The 20,209-nt window shown below is 42.4% G+C and overlaps 1 protein-coding gene across 1 annotated transcript in view; it reads right to left on the reverse strand.

The window, feature by feature from the left end:
• Nucleotides 1-20,209, reverse strand: part of FMN2 (formin 2) — a 354,330-nt gene that overhangs the window by 316,581 nt on the left and 17,540 nt on the right. The window contains exon 2 of the mRNA XM_070289497.1: nucleotides 120-286. Within this exon, the coding sequence (XP_070145598.1) occupies nucleotides 120-286 (167 nt within the window). The remainder of the gene's footprint in view (nucleotides 1-119; nucleotides 287-20,209) is intronic.

Here is a 20,209-nt window from a genome sequence, read left to right on the forward strand (position 1 = left end):
GCAGGGGCAGGGAGGCCTGCATCGCATGAACGTGGGGCGAAGGGCAGACACACATCAGAGCCGCGGTTGCCACTGCAGCTGCCTCTCAGCCAGCGAGTCCTGTGAACTCTCCTACTTACATCGAACGGAACTGAGCTGGACTGGGCGTTCTGCCCGCACGGTTCCCGGAAGCAGTCGCTGAAAGGCAGGAGGAGCCCCATGGCGATGATCCGCGAGCAGAACTTCTCTGCTTCTTCTGGAGGCCCGTTCTCCTGCTGGCTGAACAGCTTCTCCAGCAGAGTTCTCCCTGCAGGTGAGACACGGTCGTTAGGCAGGAGTACTGGCAGGTCCCCAGCTCAGACTCCCTGAGGAGAGGCGGAAGCACGGCTGGGGCGGCGCCATTGCCCAGGCTTCGCCATGAGCAGAGGGGACTCTGGGCGGCCCAAGTACCACACGGGGAAGGCCGCTTCCGGGTCTCTCTCCCATCCCCAAACACCTCCTAACCCCCAAGACAAAGAGGCCACGCGATGGGCCCTCCATCTTCTGCCATGTGAAGAAGCTGCAGGCTTTGGGGTTTCCTTGGAAATCCTCCTGCCGTTGCCAAAGGCTCTCTGAGGAGGCAGCCAGGAGCCCCCATTTGGGCTAAGAAATGTCAGTGGCTGATATTCACAGTCTTCTATGGCGACGGTGGGCGGGGGCCAGGGAAGGGGGTGAGAGGGAGACAGGCACCAGCCCCTGGAAGCGGAGAGGGCTGGCCAGCAGAAAACATCACCCTGAAGTGACAGAAATGCAACATTTCCTCACATGTGCCTCAGAAACATCACTCTAGGATAGGTCCACATGTCAGGCCTTTGTTAGTTTCCTAGAAGAGACTAGAGAAGAGAAGCACACAGAGAGGAGACACCAGCAGTGTCTGGGCCCACTGGGCCCAGGGCTCTGGGTCTTGGCCATGGGGAGAGCAGGACTCTGGGGAGGGGGATCCAGGAGTCTGCATGTCACTGGTCACCCAACACAACACAATTGTCCCAACACAATTCACTCTCTAACTTACTATCCTTCAGAAATGATCCCGCTGGCTTCATGCTGACTGACTATGGTGAAAGGAACAGGAAGTCTCCTTCCGGGCCACCAGTTGTTGCTCAGTTCCTGCCCTGCTCCTGCCCCGCCTCTATGAGCAGGTTCAACCTTCAAATTTAGGTTAAAGCCACTTATCCAGAAAAGCTCCCAGAGACCCCCATCTGCCCTCTTTTGGCAACCTTCAAAGCTCCTCTGTCATTAATTATTTTAGTTAATCATTTGTGCAATTATTTGTTTAATATCTGCCTCCCTTGCTGCTGCTGCTAAATCACTTCAGTCGTGTCCATCTCTGTGCGACCCCATAGATGGCAGCCCACCAGGCTCCCCTGTCCCTGGGATTCTCCAGGCAAGAGTACTGGAGTGAGGTGCCATCGCCTTCTCTGCTGCCTCCCTTACTAAAACATAAACTCTGACAGCAGGCAGACATCCTGCAAACCTGGCCACTTGCACATAAGAAGCATCAGTGAATACTTTTAGGATTTATGAATGAATACAATGCAACGATACTTTGACAAAGACTCGTTCACATCATGGTTGGAACTGGAAATGAATTATCAGTCTAGACCATGGTTAGCAAACTCTGTAAATAACCAAAGAGTAAATAGTTTAGGCTTTAAGGGCTATGGAAAGCCTTTGCTTATGTTCTTCCTTGGTTGGGTTTTATTTTGAAAAACTTTTAAAATGTAAAAAGCATTTTCAGCTTGGGGCTGTGAAAGTCAGGCCCAACTCTACATATCAGTCACATCTAAATTTCAAACGTATACATACTCAGCTCTGCAGGACAGTAGCCACGCAATTTTTGTGTCTCTTCCTATTGCTGTTTGTAAAACAAAAACTAAAGAGTCAAGATCTACTTCTGATACACAGAATAACAGAGCAGGGCAGAAGAGGCTCTGTTTTCTCCATTCCTGTAGGTCAGTAGAGAACATCTGCGGGTCTCCCAGGACATTTTCTGAGGGGAAATAGAAAGCTTTTTCCCTATAGATCTTAAATTTGTCTGCACCTCACTGGATCCACACTTAGGAAACCATATTGCTCAGTTCTCAAGTGATTGATTACTATTACAATAAACCCATTTTATAAATACATCTTACAGTAGGTCTGCAAATGGTCAGAGGACTAATTAACTCTTTCCTATAACTCAATCTTGTCTATGAAAGAAAACAAGGGAGACCAGGTCTTGGGTTTGTATGTGTTTGTCCAAGAGTGAAAAAAATGTGTGTGTGTGCATCAAGTCAGAAAATTATCAAAAGTGGGGAGAGGGCTTCCCTAGTGGTCCAGTGGCTAAGAATCCATCTGGCAATGCAGGAAACACGGGTTCAATCCCTGGTCCAGGAGGATTCCACATGCTGCAAAGCAACTAAGCCCGTGCATCGCAACTACCGAGTCCACCAGCTGAAACATAAGCTCGAGCATCCTAAAGCCTGTCTCCACAATAAGAGATGCCACCAGTGAGAAGACTCAACAAAGAGTAGGCCCCTGCTCATGCAACTAGAGAAAGCCTCTATGCAGCCATGAAGACCCAGCACAGCCAAACAATATATATATATTTTTTAAGTGGTTGGGGAGCAGTATGGGAAAGAGGGAAGCACAGCACCAGAGCTTCATGCCTTGAGGAGCAAACACCCTTCAACCTGAGCATCTCAGCTGCAGCTTCCAGCCCTGGGCAGTAGCCTGCGCTGAAGGCTATCATGCCACAGCACCCTGGGACCCCACCTCCAGCTCTCCAGCTCTCTCTGTGTCAGACTCCCTGGGGTTGGAGTCCTGTGTTCACAACAGCCCAGGTGCCCTGGAGGCTTCCTCTCACAAGCCTCTCAGATGGAGACATTTATGTCAAATCCCACAGACCTCAGGGACAAGGAGTGGGAGAGGGGGTTCTTGATCCCACAAGCAATTCTGAAATGACCTCACTCCTTCAAAACCCTCTGCTCCCTTGAAACCCTCCTTGCTCTTCCTTCTGCATCCACTCCTGGTCCTCTCCCCCACTAAGCCCTTCACCTCATCCCTCGCCACCCAGGTCTCCACCTCAACTCCCACTATCACTGTCACCTGCACTTAGGAAGATAACTCACCCGTGACCTTGAGCCCTGCCTCCCGTGCCTCCTGCACCCCCACAGAAATGTCTTGTCCATCACTGGGAGCTTGACTGCTTGCACCAGGCCCAGGTATGAGCTCACTCAGCCCTCAGGGCCCTCTGTCACCCTTGGGCTGAAGCCATGACTGAAAAACATCCCACCTCTGCATCCTCCAGTCTCTCCCACCCCACCCCCAGCTCACCTACCACCTCCACCTCCAGCACCTAAGAGCCCTCCCTGGGGCTTCTGCACCAGAGCGCTCTACCCAGGATGTCTGCCACCCTCTCTCACTTTATTCATGTTTCTGCTCAACTGTCACCTCCACCCAGAGACCTTCCTGACCGCCCTTCCAAAACCAGCTCACCCAAGGTGGATGAGAGAAGGATTGCGATGTTAGGATGAGCAGTTGCAAACTATTATATAGCAAATGGATAAACAACAAAGTCCTACTATAGAGCACAGGGAACTATGTTCAACATTCTGTGATAAATCACAATGGAACAGAATATTGAAAAAATGTGTGTGTGTGTGTGTATATATAAATAACTGAATTACTTGGATGTACATCAGAAACTGGGCTTCCCAGGCGGTACTAGTGGTAAAGAACCCACCTGCCAATGCAGAAGATGTAAGAGACACCAGTTGGATTCCTGGGTCAGGAAAATCCCCTGGAGGAGGGCATGGCAACCCACTCTAATATTCTTGCCTGGAGAATCCCTTGGACAGAGGAGCCTGGTGGGCTACAGTCCATAGGGTCGCAAAGAGTTGGACACAACTGAAGCAACTTAGCACGCATGCACACACATCAGAAATTAACACAATGTTATAAATCAACTATAATAAGATTTTTAAAAATAATAAAACAGCACCTACCACCGTTTCCCAAGACCCTCTCCATCCTTCAGAGAACACCTGGGCCCTAAACTCACGTCTCAGACCATTCCTCCTCGTGGAATGTCAGCTCCATTCCAACAGATGCCTGTGTCTATTCAACACGTTTCCCCAAAACTTCAAGGAAGGCCTGACACGAAATCACCAATTCATGTTTGATCACCAATGAATCAATACATGGATATCTAATCCCCAACCACGACCTTCTGGCTCTGGTTCTGCAATCTCCTGTAAACCTCTATCCCCTACATGGGCCCTGAGTCAGTCACGGTCACATGTGAGGTCACTCCCCTGCTCACCAAATCAGTCTAGACTCCACCACCACAGCCAAGCCTTCACATACCAGCACCCCAGTCCCTCTCTCCCTGTCACATCAGCCTGGCTGTGCCCCTGTCCCCTGCCTATACCTCAGCACCTCAGCACCATGTAAGACACATGTGCTACCTGTTCTCACTTTACCGTCTTAACTATAAACCTCAGTAAGGCTCAACCCTGCTCTGCATTCTCAGCTCAGCTTCCAGTAGCTTCCCTCAAACCACTCTTGCCAGTGAGATGATGAACTTCTCAAAGTTTTTACAAAGTTTTATTTACTGAGAACATGGAAGAATCTGGGACTGTGTATACTTGGAATACCCACTCCTGCACCTCCTTCTGCCTCCTCTTCACGGTGGACACCCTGCTCCAGACAAAAGCAAGTTCTTCCCTTTGTGTCCTGAATCGAATTCCTTGCTGCATGCATGAAACTTCACTCTTTAACTGTTCCTTCTCTCTGAATCATGAACATGCCCTTCTTGACCAGACATTTCCAGAATCTCAAATACATTAATTTTTTTTAAAGTCTCCCTGACCCCACATCATTCCCTACTACCAACTACTGTCCTATTTCTTCGTTTCCTTTCACATCAGAAATACTAGCTATATCATGAGAAAGTCTACAAACAACAAAGTGTTGAAGAAGATGTGGAGAAAAGGGAACCTTCATACACTGTTAGTGGGAATGTAAATTGATGCAGCCACAATGAAAAACAGTATGGAGGTTTCTCAAAAACTAAAAAAGAACTACCATATGACTCAGCAATTCCACAGCTAAGCATATATCCAGAAAAATGATTCAAAATGATATATGCACTCCTACGTTCACAGCAGCACTATTTACAATAGCCAAGACATAGAAGCAACCTAAAGGTCCACTGATGGATAAAGAAGATGGGGCACGTATATACAATGGAATGTTACTCAGCCATAAAAAGAATGAAATAATGCCATTTGCAGCAACATGGATGGACCTAGAGTGTATTATGTTTTATGAAATAAGTCAGAAAGAAAGGACAAATACTATATATCACTTATATGTGGAATCTAAAAAATAATACAAGTGAATGTATAAAAAACAGAAACAGACTCACAGACATAGAAAACAAACTCATAGTTACGAAGGAGTGGGGAAGGACAAATTTGGGGCATGAGATTAACAAACACAAACTATCATACATAAAATAGATAAGCAATAAGGGTTTACTGTATAGCACAGGATACCCAATATCTTGTAATAATCTACAATCTACAAAAATACAGATTTACTGTATGGTTTACCTGAAACTAATACAATATTGTAAATCAACTATACTTCAATTAAAAAAACCTGCCAGAAACTTGCCTGGTTGTCCAGTGGGTAAGACTCTACACTCTCAATGCAGGGATGAAGGGTTCGATCCTTCGTCAGACACGCTGCAACTAAGACCCAGTGCAGCCAAATAAATAGATAAATACTAGAGGAAAAAAAAAAAGAAAAGTCTGCCAGCTAGAATTACCGACACCTGCTACCTCTGGCCCCCCTTCCTGGTTCAGTCCACTCTGCGCTGACAAGTCTAGTCTGACCGCCATCCTGAGTGCAACAGACACCGGAAACCAGCATGACACCAAAGGCATTCTCACTCCATGTCCATGCCTTCAGAACGTTCTCACTGTTGACTCACTCTGACTCCTTAGAACACCTTCCTCTCATCCTCCGATGCTCCATTGCCCCCACCTTGCCAGCCATGGTCTCCTGAAGCCCTTACTGGCTTCTCTGCTCAGTGTGTTCAGTACACATGCTTCAGGGCTCATTCCATGGCCTCCACTCCACTCTTCCCATTTTTCTCTCCTATAGTCTAACCTGTCTGCACACACTTCTGCCCCTTAAAACTGGGAAGGCCTTCTTGACGGCATTAGGAGGACAGCAAAAGGACTCCTTGGAATGCTTGAGGCATCTACATGAAGACCCTAAGAACTGTATCCTAAAACAGGCAGCCTGGGGAAGAATGTGGAATTTTCAAGAATCACCAAACCGGCGGTGAGCTGTTTCCTCCAGGATCCCTCATTTGGACTCAAGGACCCATAAGAGGGCATCAGCACTGGCTGGGATAGCTGGAGGGGGAGGTTTGGCCACATGCATCAGTAATCTGTCAAAATTCCCCCCTTGACTGCCAAGTTTCAACTCTGGAAAATCTATCACAGATAAACGACCAAAATGAAGCATCACAAGATTACTGTGAAGATTAGATGAGGTAACGCATGTAAACTTCTCAGCACAGTCCCTGGTACAGTAAAAAAATGGCTTGTTACTAGTGAAAAAAAAAAAAACTGAAATGTCCAAATACAAAGACATAGATTTAAAAAAAAAAAAGGATAGTTTTATATAGATGACAGCTTACTATACAGTCATCAGAAGTCATGTTATTATAGAATAATCACTCAAACACATTCAATATATGAAAAGGAAAAAGAAAAGTAAAACTCAGTAGATGTTACTGGAGAATGCAAGTGCATCAAATTGCCACAAATAACAGAAAATTAATGGAAAATAAATAATACTACCCTTCCAGTATGAACTGTATTTTGGGGCAATGAAAAATACCTAGTGATTAAAGAAGCCTGAACACCAAAGAATTGATGCCTTCAAACTGTGGTGCTAGAGAAGACTCTTGAGAGTCTCTTGGACAGCAAGGAGATCAAACCAATCAATCCTAAAGGAAATCGACCCTGAATATTCATTGGAAGGACTGATGGTGAAGTTGAAGCTCAAATACTTCGGCCACCTGGTGTGAAGAGCTGACTCACTGGAGGAAAAAAAAAACAAAAAACTGATGCTGGGAAAGACTAAAAGTAAAAGGAGAAGAGGGCAACAGAGGATGAGATGTTTAGATAGTATCACCAACTCAACACACATAAGTCTGAGCAAATTCTGGGAGATGGTGAAGAACAGGGAAGCCTGGTGTGCTGTAGTCCATGGGGTCACAAAGAGTTGGATGTGACTTAGAGACTAAACAATGAGTGATTAAAGAAAAGTCTTCAGTAGAGAAAAATTCCACCCAAAAAATGCAAAGAAATGACAACATTTGAAAACCACAATCCTTAAGTGTTTACTTAGTAAATAGACGGGAAACCCATTAGAAAAAGGTCAACTGAAAAATCTACAATTAAAGATCAAGCTGTCGTCCCCAAAGCCACATGTCATTCAGAGTCAACACAACAGAGGCTGGCAAGCATGGTAAGTTTAGTCAATGGGGAGGTGGGGGATGCTTGTGATGCTTCATTTTGGATATTTATCTATGATAGATTTTCCAGAGTTGAAACTTTGGGGTCAAGGGGTGAATTTTGACAGATGCATGTGGCCAAACCACCCCCTCCAGCTATCCCAGGCAGTGCTGATGCCTTCTTATGGGTCTCAGGCTTCCTTGAGTCCAAATGAGGGATCCCAGCGGAAAGCTGTCCAATCCACAGCTTACCCACCAGGCACTCATGCTGTCCCTCTGGGGAAAGAGACCTGAGGACTTAGCAAGGGTCATACCATGTCAGCCTGGACCTGTTCTCATGTAGGGTGGCAGAGAGCTCTGTGAATGCCTGTTTAACAGACTAGTGTCTTTGCAGGTTAGGGTTACCCTAACCCTAAACAATTTCTATTTGCATTCAATATAATAATGTCATTGCAGCATATTAAAAATTACATTTTTGAGATGCATACTTAAGTACCTGAGATTTCAAACGGCATGACGCCAGGAATTTATCTCAAGTCGGTCCATAAAGCAAGCATGGTGAGGGTGGTGATGAAGCTATTTCAGCATTAAAAAAGCTGATAACCATGAGAGCTGGGTGATGGCCCGTGGGCCTTCATCACACTTCTGCTTTATGTATGATCACATCTTCACAATAAATCTCTTCAATCATGCTACTAAAAAAAAGGTTTAATGATGTGGAAAAATATGTCACAAGTATTATCTGAAGTAATCAAAATTACACAGCTGAACAAAATATGTTCCTGATTCTGCAAAAATAGCAGACGTAACTTTCCTTATTAAAGAGTCCAATTGCTATGGTGGGAACATGACAAGTTTCCAGGACTTGCACACTAGCTAGACCGCACTAAACTCCCATTCCCACCAAGGGATAAACTTTGACCAGAGCAGGGGGGATGGACAGAGACACAATTTTCTCTTTGCTTCTTGCACTGATGGCTGGGGATTTAATGAGGACACACCGGCCCCATCAGACACTGCAGGCCTTGCACCTAAACTGGGTAGAACAGGCTGATCCAAAGCTGCTTCTTCACTGTACAGACCAACTACTGTGACCACAAAACACAGGACCCAGGTTCCCTCCACATCCCCTTCCCTACCCAACCTATTGGGGTGCCCCCTAAGTCCTGGTCCCCTCACTCTGCTCCTTGACCAGAGCATCTGTTTCTAGACTGGACATGTTGACCACAGCAATAAATGTAAATAATTGGGCCTCGAATATGAATAACCATAACTCTTCTAAGTGCTCAGCTATTTAACGCTTCATTTTATTTCGTATTTTCATTTTTTACTTAATCAACACTGTTTACTGAGCTCTTACTATAGATAAAGCAGGTCTAAATTAGTTTACCAAAAACCTACTTGCTGAATGAAATAGCATTCACCTGATGACAGTCAGGGAACTTACTAGTCATTAGGGCTCTCCAATAATTTCTGCACTAACCCCCTCTCCCCTCTCCTTATTTGCACTTATACACTTAGTAACTTCAGCATGTGGTGCCTCTTTGCAGTCATAGTCACCCACTACAGTATCCGTTGAGGGGAGGGGGTTGAGGGGCAGTGGTTCCAGGACCCCCTTGGGACTAAAATCTACACATGCTTAACTCTCTTTACATGGCCTAGTATTTGATTATAACCCACACATATCCTCCCTTTAATTCATCTCTAGATTGATTACAATACCTAACATGATGTAAATGCTATGTAAACAGTTGTAAATACAATCTAAATGCTATGTAAACAGTTGTTGGTGCACAGCAAATTCAAGTTTTGCTTCACAGAACCTTCTGGAATTTGAATATATATATATATTTTTTTCCATGTGCAGTTGCTGAATTGGTGGATGCAGAGAACACATGGATACAAAGGGCTGACTGTATCTATAAATATTAATAGTCCTCCGGCTTTGCCAAGCAAATATCACAGGGCTAGACAAACAGGAAGCAACAGCCAGAGGACAGCCATAAAGGACTGTTTACCATCACAACAAATCTTCTGGGGCAATGAGGTAAGATCACGGGTCTCTGCACTGGAGTTCTGTTGGGTAGGTGAGCAGTAACACCATAAAACATAGAAAACATTTGTCTGGATAGAAGTATACGATGTAAAGGGCATGTCCACACCTACTGTCAGCTTCGTAAAGCACAGCAAGGATTTATGACCATGATTTCAAAGACACCAACTGAGGAATTCAGGTTCCAGAATGTGCCTGATGTCCCAAGACCAGAAAGCAACAGAGCCAAAACTGGACACACTCCACTCTCCTAATTCTTATTCCAGGCGTCTTCCACTTCTGTGTGGGCCAGCAACTCTGAGAAAGGCTTCTGACCAACATTCTGTACTAAGATATAAAAGACAGAGACCACGAGTTCTGTGCCCTGCGGGGGCTCACAAGCTTGTCACAATAAGCAAAGCTCCAGAAGGAACACTCTAAATGCACTCTATATAGGACATGCTCTCTTAATTAAACATTCTGAGTGGAAAATGGGGTTGGGGGGGGGGGGGAATGCAGCAAAGACAAGATACAACGAAGCACTTAAGAGTCTGTGTGCCTGCATGTGTGCTAAGTCACTTCAGTCATGTCCAGCTCTTTGTGACCCTATGGACTGTAGCCTGCCAGGCTCCTCTGTCCATGTGACTCTCCAGGGAAGAATACTGGAGTGGGATTTTGGAGCCTATCATTTATCAAAGAATGTCCTAGGTCCAGCAAGGATATTGTCAGGAGGAAAACATGCTCCTTGTCCTTCACTACCAGCACTTTAACAGGACAACACAGGCAGGACACTCTTGAAGAAGAGACACAGAGGAACAGTGACAGCACACAGCAGGGACATGTCCAGCTCCTTCTTCATCTACTGGACACAGTACAGAGTCCAGACAGGAAGAGAAACTTTCAATACAGAAACTTACCCTTGGAGACAACAGGAGACCTTCGCCCCACTAGCCTGAATGATGCATGGAATTTTTCTGGTTTTACTGTATTTTTTGTCATTATTAGGATTAAATTACTCAATGACAATCTACCCCTTAATTTTCAGCAGCTTAGAACTAGATGATATCTCAGAGATGGTTTGACTCCTCCAATTTGGCCTGTAAAGAAGTCAAGGCCTAGATATTTGAGTCACATCCCAGATTATACTTGGGGGAAGGCTAGGTGGGAGCTTTGTGTTATGTCCTATAACATCATTAATCTAACAGTTCAGTTCAGTCGCTCACTCGTGTCCGACTCTTTGCAACCCCATGAATCACAGCACGCCAGGCCTCCCTGTCCATCACCAGCTCCCAGAGTTTGCTCAAACTCATGTCCATCAAGTCAGTGATGCCATCCAGCCATCTCATCCTCTGTTGTCCCCTTCTCTTCCTGCCCCCAATCCCTCCCAGCATCAGAGTCTTTTCCAATAAGTCAACTCTTTGCATGAGGTGGCCAAAGTACTGGAGTTTCAGCTTTAGCATCAGTCCTTCCAATGAACACCCAGGACTGATCTCCTTTAGAATGGACTGGTTGGATCTCCTTGAAGTCCAAAGGACTCTCAAGAGTCTTCTCCAACACCACAGTTCAAAAGCATCAATTCTTCGGCGCTCAGCTTTCTTCACAGTCCAACTCTCACATCCATACATGTCCCCTGGAAAAACCATAGCCTTTACTAGACGGACCTTTGTTGGAAATGTAATGTCTCTGCTTTTGAATATGCTATCTAGGTTGGTCATAACTTTCCTTCCAAGGAGAAAGCATCTTTTAATTTCATGGCTGCAATCACCATCTGCAGTGATTTTGGAGCCCCAAAAAAACAAAGTCTGACACTGTTTACATTGTTTCCCCATTTTTTGCCATGAAATGATAGGACCAGATGCCATGATCTTCATTTTCTGAATGTTGAGCTTTAAGCCAACTTTTTCACTCTCCTCTTTCACTTTCATCAGGAGGCTTTTTAGTTCCTCTTCACTTTCTGCCATCAGGGTGCTGTCATCTGCATATCTGAGGTTATTGATATTTCTCCTGGCAATTTTGATTCCAGCTTGTGCTTCTTCTAGCCCAGCGTTTCTCATTAATCTATAACCATCTGTTTTTAATTTACATTTTAACAGTGTAGAAACACAATGGATATTGCATGAACAATATAATTGCTATATTTTGAAAGGCATAAAACATAAGTTTTTGTTTCTATAGGCCACATACCTGATGCAAACTGAATTTAAACAAGAATCTCATTATGTTAATTTTTTCTGATTTTATAGCTCAGACATATCTAATAAATTTCTCTTGAAATCCAAAATTAACTATCAATTGACATAGTAAGAGGAAATGAGGGGCTTCTCTGGTGGCTCCGTGGTAAAGAATCCTCCTGCCAATGTAGGAGACATGAGTTTGATCCCTGGTCCGGGAAGATCCACATGCTGTGGAGCAACTAAGCCCACGCACCGCAACTATTTAGCCTGTGCTCTAGAGCCAGGAACCGCAACTACTGAGCCCACATGCCCTAGAGCCCATGCTCTGCAACAGAAGCAGCCACCACAGTGAGAAGCCTGTGCAGGGCAACGAAGAGTAGCACCTGCTCTCCACTAGAGAAAAGCCCCTTTTCAGGGGCTTCAGGAAGACCCAGTTCAGCCATAAATAGATACGTTTTTTTAAGAAAAGAGGAAGAAATCAAAAAAGAAATTAAAATATGCATAGAAACTAACGAAAATGGAAACACAACAACCCAAAACCTGTGGGACACTATAAAAGCAGTGCTAAGAGGAAAGTTCATAGCAATACAGGCATACCTCAAGAAACAAGAAAAAAGTCAAATAAATAACCTAACTCTACACCTAAAGCAACTAGAAAAGGAAGAAATGGAGAACCCCAGAGTTAGTAGAAGGAAAGAAATCTTAAAAATTAGGGCAGAAATAAATGCAAAAGAAACAAAAGAGACCATAGCAAAAATCAACAAAGCCAAAAGCTGGTTCTTTGAAAGGATAAATAAAATTGACAAACCATTAGCCAGACTGATCAAGAAACAAAAAGAGAAAAATCAAATCAATAAAATTAGAAATGAAAATGGAGAGATCACAACAGACAACACAGAAATTCAAAGGATCATAAGAGACTACTACCAGCAATTATATGCCAATAAAATGGACAACGTGGAAGAAATGGACAAATTCTTAGAAAAGTACAATTTTCCAAAACTAAACCAGGAAGAAATAGAAAATCTTAACAGACCCATCACAAGCACGGAAATTGAAACTGTAATCAGAAATCTTCCAGCAAACAAAAGCCCAGGTCCACACGGCTTCACAGCTGAATTCTACCAAAAATTTAGAGAAGAGCTAACACCTATCCTCCTCAAACTCTTCCAGAAAATTGCAGAGGAAGGTAAACTTCCAAACTCATTCTATGAGGCCACCATCACCCTAATACCAAAACCTGACAAAGATACTACAAAAAAAGAAAACTACAGGCCAATATCACTGATGAATATAGATGCAAAAATCCTCAACAAAATTCTAGCAATCAGAATCCAACAATACATTAAAAAGATCATACATCATGACCAAGTGGGCTTTATCCCAGGGATGCAAGGATTCTTCAATATCTGCAAATCAATCAATGTAATTCACTGCATTAACAAATTGAAAAATAAAAGCCATATGATTATCTCAATAGATGCAGAGAAGGCCTTTGACAAAATTCAACATCCATTTATGATAAAAACTCTCGAGAAAGCAGGAATAGAAGGAACATACCTCAACATAATAAAAGCTATATATGACAAACTCACAGCAAACATTATTCTCAATGGTGAAAAATTGAAAGCATTTCCCCTAAAGTCAGGAACAAGACAAGGGTGCCCACTTTCACCACTACTGTTCAACATAGTTCTGGAAGTTTTGGCCACAGCAATCAGAGCAGACAAAGAAATAAAAGGAATCCAAATTGGAAAAAAAGAAGTAAAACTCTCACTGTTTGCAGATGACATGATCCTCTACATAGAAAACCCTAAAGACTCCACCAGAAAATTACTAGAGCTAATCAATGAATATAGTAAAGTTGCAGGATATAAAATCAACACACAGAAATCTCTTGCATTCCTATACACTAATAATGAGAAAGTAGAAAAAGAAATTAAGGAAACAATTCCATTCACCATTGCAACAAAAAGAATAAAATACTTAGGAATATATCTACCTAAAGAAACTAAAGACCTATATATAGAAAACTATAAAACACTGATGAAAGAAATCAAAGAGGACACTAATAGATGGAGAAATATACCACGTTAATGGATCAGAAGAATCAATATAGTGAAAATGAGTATACTACCCAAAGCAATTTACAAATTCAATGCAATCCCTATCAAGCTACCAGCCATATTTTTCACAGAACTAGAACAAATAATTTCAAGATTTGTATGGAAATACAAAAAACCTCAAATAGCCAAAGCAATCTTGAGAAAGAAGAATGGAACTGGAGGAATCAACTTGCTTGACTTCAGGCTCTACTACAAAGCCACAGTCATCAAGACAGTATGGTACTGGCACAAAGACAGAAATATAGATCAATGGAACAAAATAGAAAGCCCAGAGATAAATCCACACACCTATGGACACCTTATCTTTGACAAAGGAGGCAAGAATATACAATGGAGTAAAGACAATCTCTTTAACAAGTGGTGCTGGGAAAACTGGTCAACCACTTGAAAAAGAATGAAACTAGATCACTTTCTAACACCGCACACGAAAATAAACTCAAAATGAATTAAAGATCTAAATGTAAGACCAGAAACTATAAAACTCCCAGAGGAGAATATAGGCAAAACACTCTCCGACATAAATCACAGCAGGATCCTCTATGATCCACCTCCCAGAATTCTGGAAATAAAAGCAAAAATAAACAAATGGGATCTAATTAAAATTAAAAGCTTCTGCACAACAAAGGAAAATATAAGCAAGGTGAAAAGACAGCCTTCGGAATGGGAGAAAATAATAGCAAATGAAACAACTGACAAACAACTAATCTCAAAAATATACAAGCAACTTATGCAGCTCAATTCCAGAAAAATAAACGACCCAATCAAAACATGGGCCAAAGAACTAAATAGACATTTCTCCAAAGAAGACATACGGATGGCTAACAAACACATGAAAAGATGCTCAACATCACTCATTATTAGAGAAATGCAAATCAAAACCACAATGAGGTACCACTTCACACCAGTCAGAATGTCTGCAACCCCAAAATCTGCAAGCAATAAATGCTGGAGAGGGTGTGGAGAAAAGGGAACCCTCCTACACTGTTGGTGGGAATGCAAACTAGTACAACCACTATGGAGAACAGTGTGGAGATTCCTTTAAAAATTGCAAATAGAACTGCCATATGACCCAGCAATCCCACTGCTGGGCATACACACCGAGGAAACCAGAATTGAAAGAGACACATGTACCCCAATGTTTATCGCAGCACTGTTTATAATAGCCAGGACATGGAAACAACCTAGATGTCCTTCAGCAGAGGAATGGATAAGAAAGCTGTGGTACATATACACAATGGAGTATTACTCAGCCGTTAAAAAGAATACATTTGAATCAGTTCTGATAAGATGGATGAAACTGGAGCCGATTATACAGAGTGAAGTATGCCAGAAAGAAAAACACCAATACAGTATACTAACACATATATATGGAATTTAGAAAGATGGCAATGATGACCCTGTATGCAAGACAGCAAAAAAAACACAGATGTCTATAGCAGACTTTTGGACTCAGAGGGAGAGGGAGAGGGTGGGATGATTTGGGAGAATGGCATTGAAACATGTATACTATCATGTAAGAATCGAATCACCAGTCTATGTCCGATGCAGGATACAGCATGCTTGGGGCTGGTGTACGGGGATGACCCAGAGGGATGTTATGGGGAGGGAGGTGGGAGGGGGGTTCATGTTTGAGATCGCATGTACACCCGTGGTGGATTCATGTCAATGTATGGCAAAACCAATACAGTGTTATAAAGTAAAATAAAGTAAAAATAAAATGTTAAAAATAAAAAATAAAAAAAGAGGAAATGAGGTCGTTGCCCAGCAAATATGATGTAGTGAAGAAAGAGAGATCACATATTGTGAATTATCATATACAGATGACCTTTGCTGGAGTAAGAAAAAAGAGATAAGGCCAAGTACTGTCGAATGGATATTAACATGTCTAGTGTCAGATTCACAATGCTGCAAGTTTTACAGGGAGATAAACCCTCTAAGGAGCTCTTTAGAGCATAAACATCTAGAACTTTCTTGAGAAAAGAAAGCCAACATGTGGTCAAATGTCTGGACAGATCACAGGAAGCTCAAGGACCCAACTGGGCCCCACTTGCAGAGACAACGCAGTTCACAAAGGGCTCAGTACAAGGTGAGGAGCTCTTTGCTCTCCAGAACTCAGAGCCCACTGAGCCCACTGCCAGGGCTGGTCCAGACATTCTCACAGGAAGATGCCCACTGGCATGCTCTAAACACCAGGTAAGGAAGGGAAATGGAAATACTTTAAATTTTATAAAACCCTACAGACTGAGTATAGATTTGCTGGTTGTCTATCTGAGCCCTAATAGTAAGTGCCTATAATGTGTCTTCATAACTATTCTGAAGAAGTGGACTGCACTGCATGGTGACCCAGGACTCATGTATGATGCATCTTTGTTATAGGACACTGAGAATACAGAGAAGAGCAGTTAAAAAAAAAAAAAAAACAAGTGTTCAGCATCAACTACAGTAAACCATCACTCAGACACAGCATTCAAGTGACTGGGTGTAGAGAACTCTGACTTCAGTCACTGCAGTCTACTAAAATTTATAGAAATTTATAATTTTGGCTTTTTTCAAGGAAGAAGAAACTGTGCAACTTCAATTGATCAAGGTGAAATATGACACAAACAAGCTGAGAAATCTAACCTAAAGAATCTAATAAAATCCACCAAGGATTATCATAGAACATATGTGATAATGACAACCGACTCCTTTTCAGGACCTATGTTAGATTGTGGATTTCTCTGGTAATTTCTTCAAAGATTGTGAAACAAATGAAAGTTCAAAGGAAAAAAAAAGTCAAAAATATCAAAAGGAAAAATGGTTTAAAAAACTTAATTTCAATCTGTTAAGATAAATTCATAAGTGACTATAATAAATGAAAGCTTTCAAATAGCTCTAGCTAAGGAGGTTTTACATATTTAAAGCAGTCCCAAATAAAAGAAATGAGACACACAGATCACCGCTGCTACTCTGAAATTTTGAAGTCAAATATCACTGACTTTTCTGGCGGGAGGGCAAGTCAGTGGTCAAGTTCAACCTTTCCAGGGTCGCAGTCGCATCAGTAGGTCTCCAACCAGTCTCTGAACAGTGAACTCACTCCTCCCAAGACAAGTGGTTCCCAGGCTGGACCCTCTGTAAGGGATGTCTCTCTGATCCTGAGTGAGCCACACAAAATATTAGCAAATCCAGCTCCTCCATCCTGAACACATTCAATCTTCTCCTTCAATACCAACTGTCCCTGTCAATGGAGAGCCACAGAATACTTCTAAGAAGAGCATTAAGAGTTCTGGAAAGGAGGCAGTGAGGTTTGCTTTAATTTTAGAGGGATGTTTTAACAGGAGACAGTGACTGGTGGGCCTCAGGAGAAGATGTGAGGAACTTGCTAACTTGCACACCTCCCAGGCTTCTGGCTTCAGAAACTGTGTAAAGGGCTCTGCACATGCTATTACCACCCACCAGGCAGGCAATGAACAAGGGAGCAGAGTGGATTTAGAGAAGAGAGAACTTCAGCTTGGATCTCCTCCCACAGTCATATGGAGATTTTTTTAAGACAAGAGGAAATTTGCATCTGGAATTCATAGAGAGATCTGAACCAGAAATTGGAATATGGAGTCATCCATATGTAGGGAAAGGACTGCCCAGGATGGGTGTTAGGGTGGACTAAGCTTCAGGCTGGGGGAAGTAACATTTAGTAAGAAGGGTTCAGGGGAAGAAGAGGACCAGGAGAAGGGAGCAAAAGCCAGCCCAAAATGTAGGAGGTAAACCAGGGAGAAGCATGCAGCAGAAACCAAAGAAAGCAGCGTTTTCTGTTTGGATAAAATACACAGTTGTTTAAATGACGCTTTTGAAGTATTTTTGAATAATCAGAGATGGCATTAATGTTGGCTGTAAAACACAACGTACTAAATTAAAATATTAATGGTTCTGGAGTTTGAGATTATAGCTCCTCTCAAAGAGCATAGATTCGTAAAAACTGAGGATATGTAAGGTCAAAGAGAAAGTCATAATTTCAAAAGAATCTACACAATGTATACTATATTCTATGACTGTTTCAATTATTTTGCTGTTAAAAAAAGTTAAAGGGCTACCTTTAAAACCCATATGACTATAGTGTTATTGTGACTTATAATAAGGTATACATTTGGTCTTTGTCCAATTTCTGGTACAGAGCTCATAAAACCCTTGGAACTTCCTAAGTGATTTGAGTGGGAAAAAAAGGTGTCTTGATATTCACAGCAAGCTTTTTCAACTACACCTGACTTTATGTTAATGCAGTGACTTTTGGAAGAACCTCAGGATGGCAGCTGGTTGTCAGGAGAACCCACTGTGTCATTAGAGTTGGGACATTCAGTCCCACCCCTGACCTCCAGGGAGGAAAGGGGAACAGAACTGGAGACTGATTCAACCACCAGTGGCCCACAATTTAATTAGTTGAGCCCAAAAGGACAGGGTTCAGAGAGCTTCTGGGTTGGTGAACACATGGAGATTTGGGGAGAGTGGTACCCAGGTGCTCCCTGCCCTTTCCCCACACCCTGCCCTGTGCATCTCCGATCTAACTGGTCCTGAGTTATATCCTCTTATAATACACTGGTAATCTGCTGAGTGAAATGCTTCTCTGAGTTCTAGGAGCTGCACTAAAGGTGAATTAAACCCAAGAAGGGGGCTGGTGGAACCTATAAGCTGCTCAGTCAGAAGCCCAAGTGGACCTGAAAAGTGAGCAGCCTTGCAGGACTGAGTCTGTGATCTGCAGGACCCAACACCATCTGCAGGTAAACAGTGTTGTCAGAATTCCGTTTAACTGCAGGACTGCTTTGTGGTGTGGAAGAAAAACACCCCCACACATCTGAGTTAGTGTTAGAATCGTAGCTATAAACCATAGATATTACTGACTTTAAACCCTTAGGTTTAAAAAAAATATTCACAAGAGAGCTCCCATAAAACTTACAACAGAAAGACAGTGAAAATGTTTTTTACCCCAACAATAACTAGAAATAATACAAAAGTCAAATTCCTATAAGCAATGAAATACAGGAAGCACCCAGAAACTAGCTCAGCAAAGAAAACACAAACCAGCTACAAAAAGGTCTAAAACTCTATTTAAAGGACATAAAAGATGATCTGAATAAATAAAGAGGTCTTCCACTGTCTTGGAGATTAAAATGACAATAGTCCTCAAAGTAATCTACAACTTTAATAAATTGAACACTATCAGGACTTTTTCAGAACCTCAACTATTTAATTTAAATTTATATAGAAAACTACAAGCCCATCAGTGGCTAAGTCCTGATAACGTTCCAAATGTGAAAAAGGAGACCTTCTCATCCAGGTAACAAGACATACTGCAAAGTACGTTTATGAGAGCTGTTTGGTACCCAATGAAGATAAAAAAATATACATGTAAGGAAAAGAACAGACCCTCAGACATGGACTTATCCACATACAGGAACGATATAAACTTGGCATTAAAAACCAATGAGTAAAAACTCTTTAGCAGATGATGTTGAGAACACTGTCTTGCCAGGTGTGTCGTACCACACACTAATAGGTCTCTGGACAAAGCAGATGTTGAGATGCAGATGATGAAACAATAACACTATGGAAGGCTGTGGATGAGAGAATGCTGGTGACCTTGGCCTAAGAAATGGTTTCTTAAATGAGAAGAAAATATCACAAACCATATATGAAAAACAGATCTGATGATATCAAAATTAAGTACTTCTGTTCAACAAAGGGCACAACAAATTCAAAAAAGGGATAAAACACTAGGGAAAGAGATGTATAACATCTAAAATTGGTTCTATACTTAAGATTTTAATTGAATCCACTCCAAATAGTTTAAATGGCAAGAACCCTCCTGTAGGGCATTCTTTGTCCTACAGAGTCTTAGAGGGGCTAAAGACAAAGTAAAGACCATTCACCAAGCCATGACTGAAAACCAGACCACAAAAGCAGTCGCTGCCTCTTCTCTGATCTGAATCACTTTGCTGCACACCTGAAACTAACACAATATCGTAAATCAACTACACTTCAATTTTAAAAATGGTTAAATAAATTGCTTTTTAAGTATATATGGTATATGGGACTCCCAGATGGCTCAATGGTAAAGAATCTCCCTGCCAATGCAAGACGATGTGGGTTCAATCCCTGGGTTGGAAAGATCCTCTGGAGAAGGGGGTACCCACTCCAGTATTCTTGCCTGAAAATCCCATGGACAGAGGAGTCTGGCAGGCTACAGGTCATGAGGTCACAAAAGAGTTAGTCATGACTTAGTGACTAAACAAGCAAACACGCATATATAGTATATAATTATTTATATATAATATGTTGTATTTATATGTGTGTCAGTTTAAGAACTTTAGTC

The sequence above is a fragment of the Ovis canadensis genome, chromosome 25, assembly GCF_042477335.2.
Source record: "Ovis canadensis isolate MfBH-ARS-UI-01 breed Bighorn chromosome 25, ARS-UI_OviCan_v2, whole genome shotgun sequence".
In the NCBI taxonomy this organism is placed as follows: domain Eukaryota; kingdom Metazoa; phylum Chordata; class Mammalia; order Artiodactyla; family Bovidae; genus Ovis; species Ovis canadensis.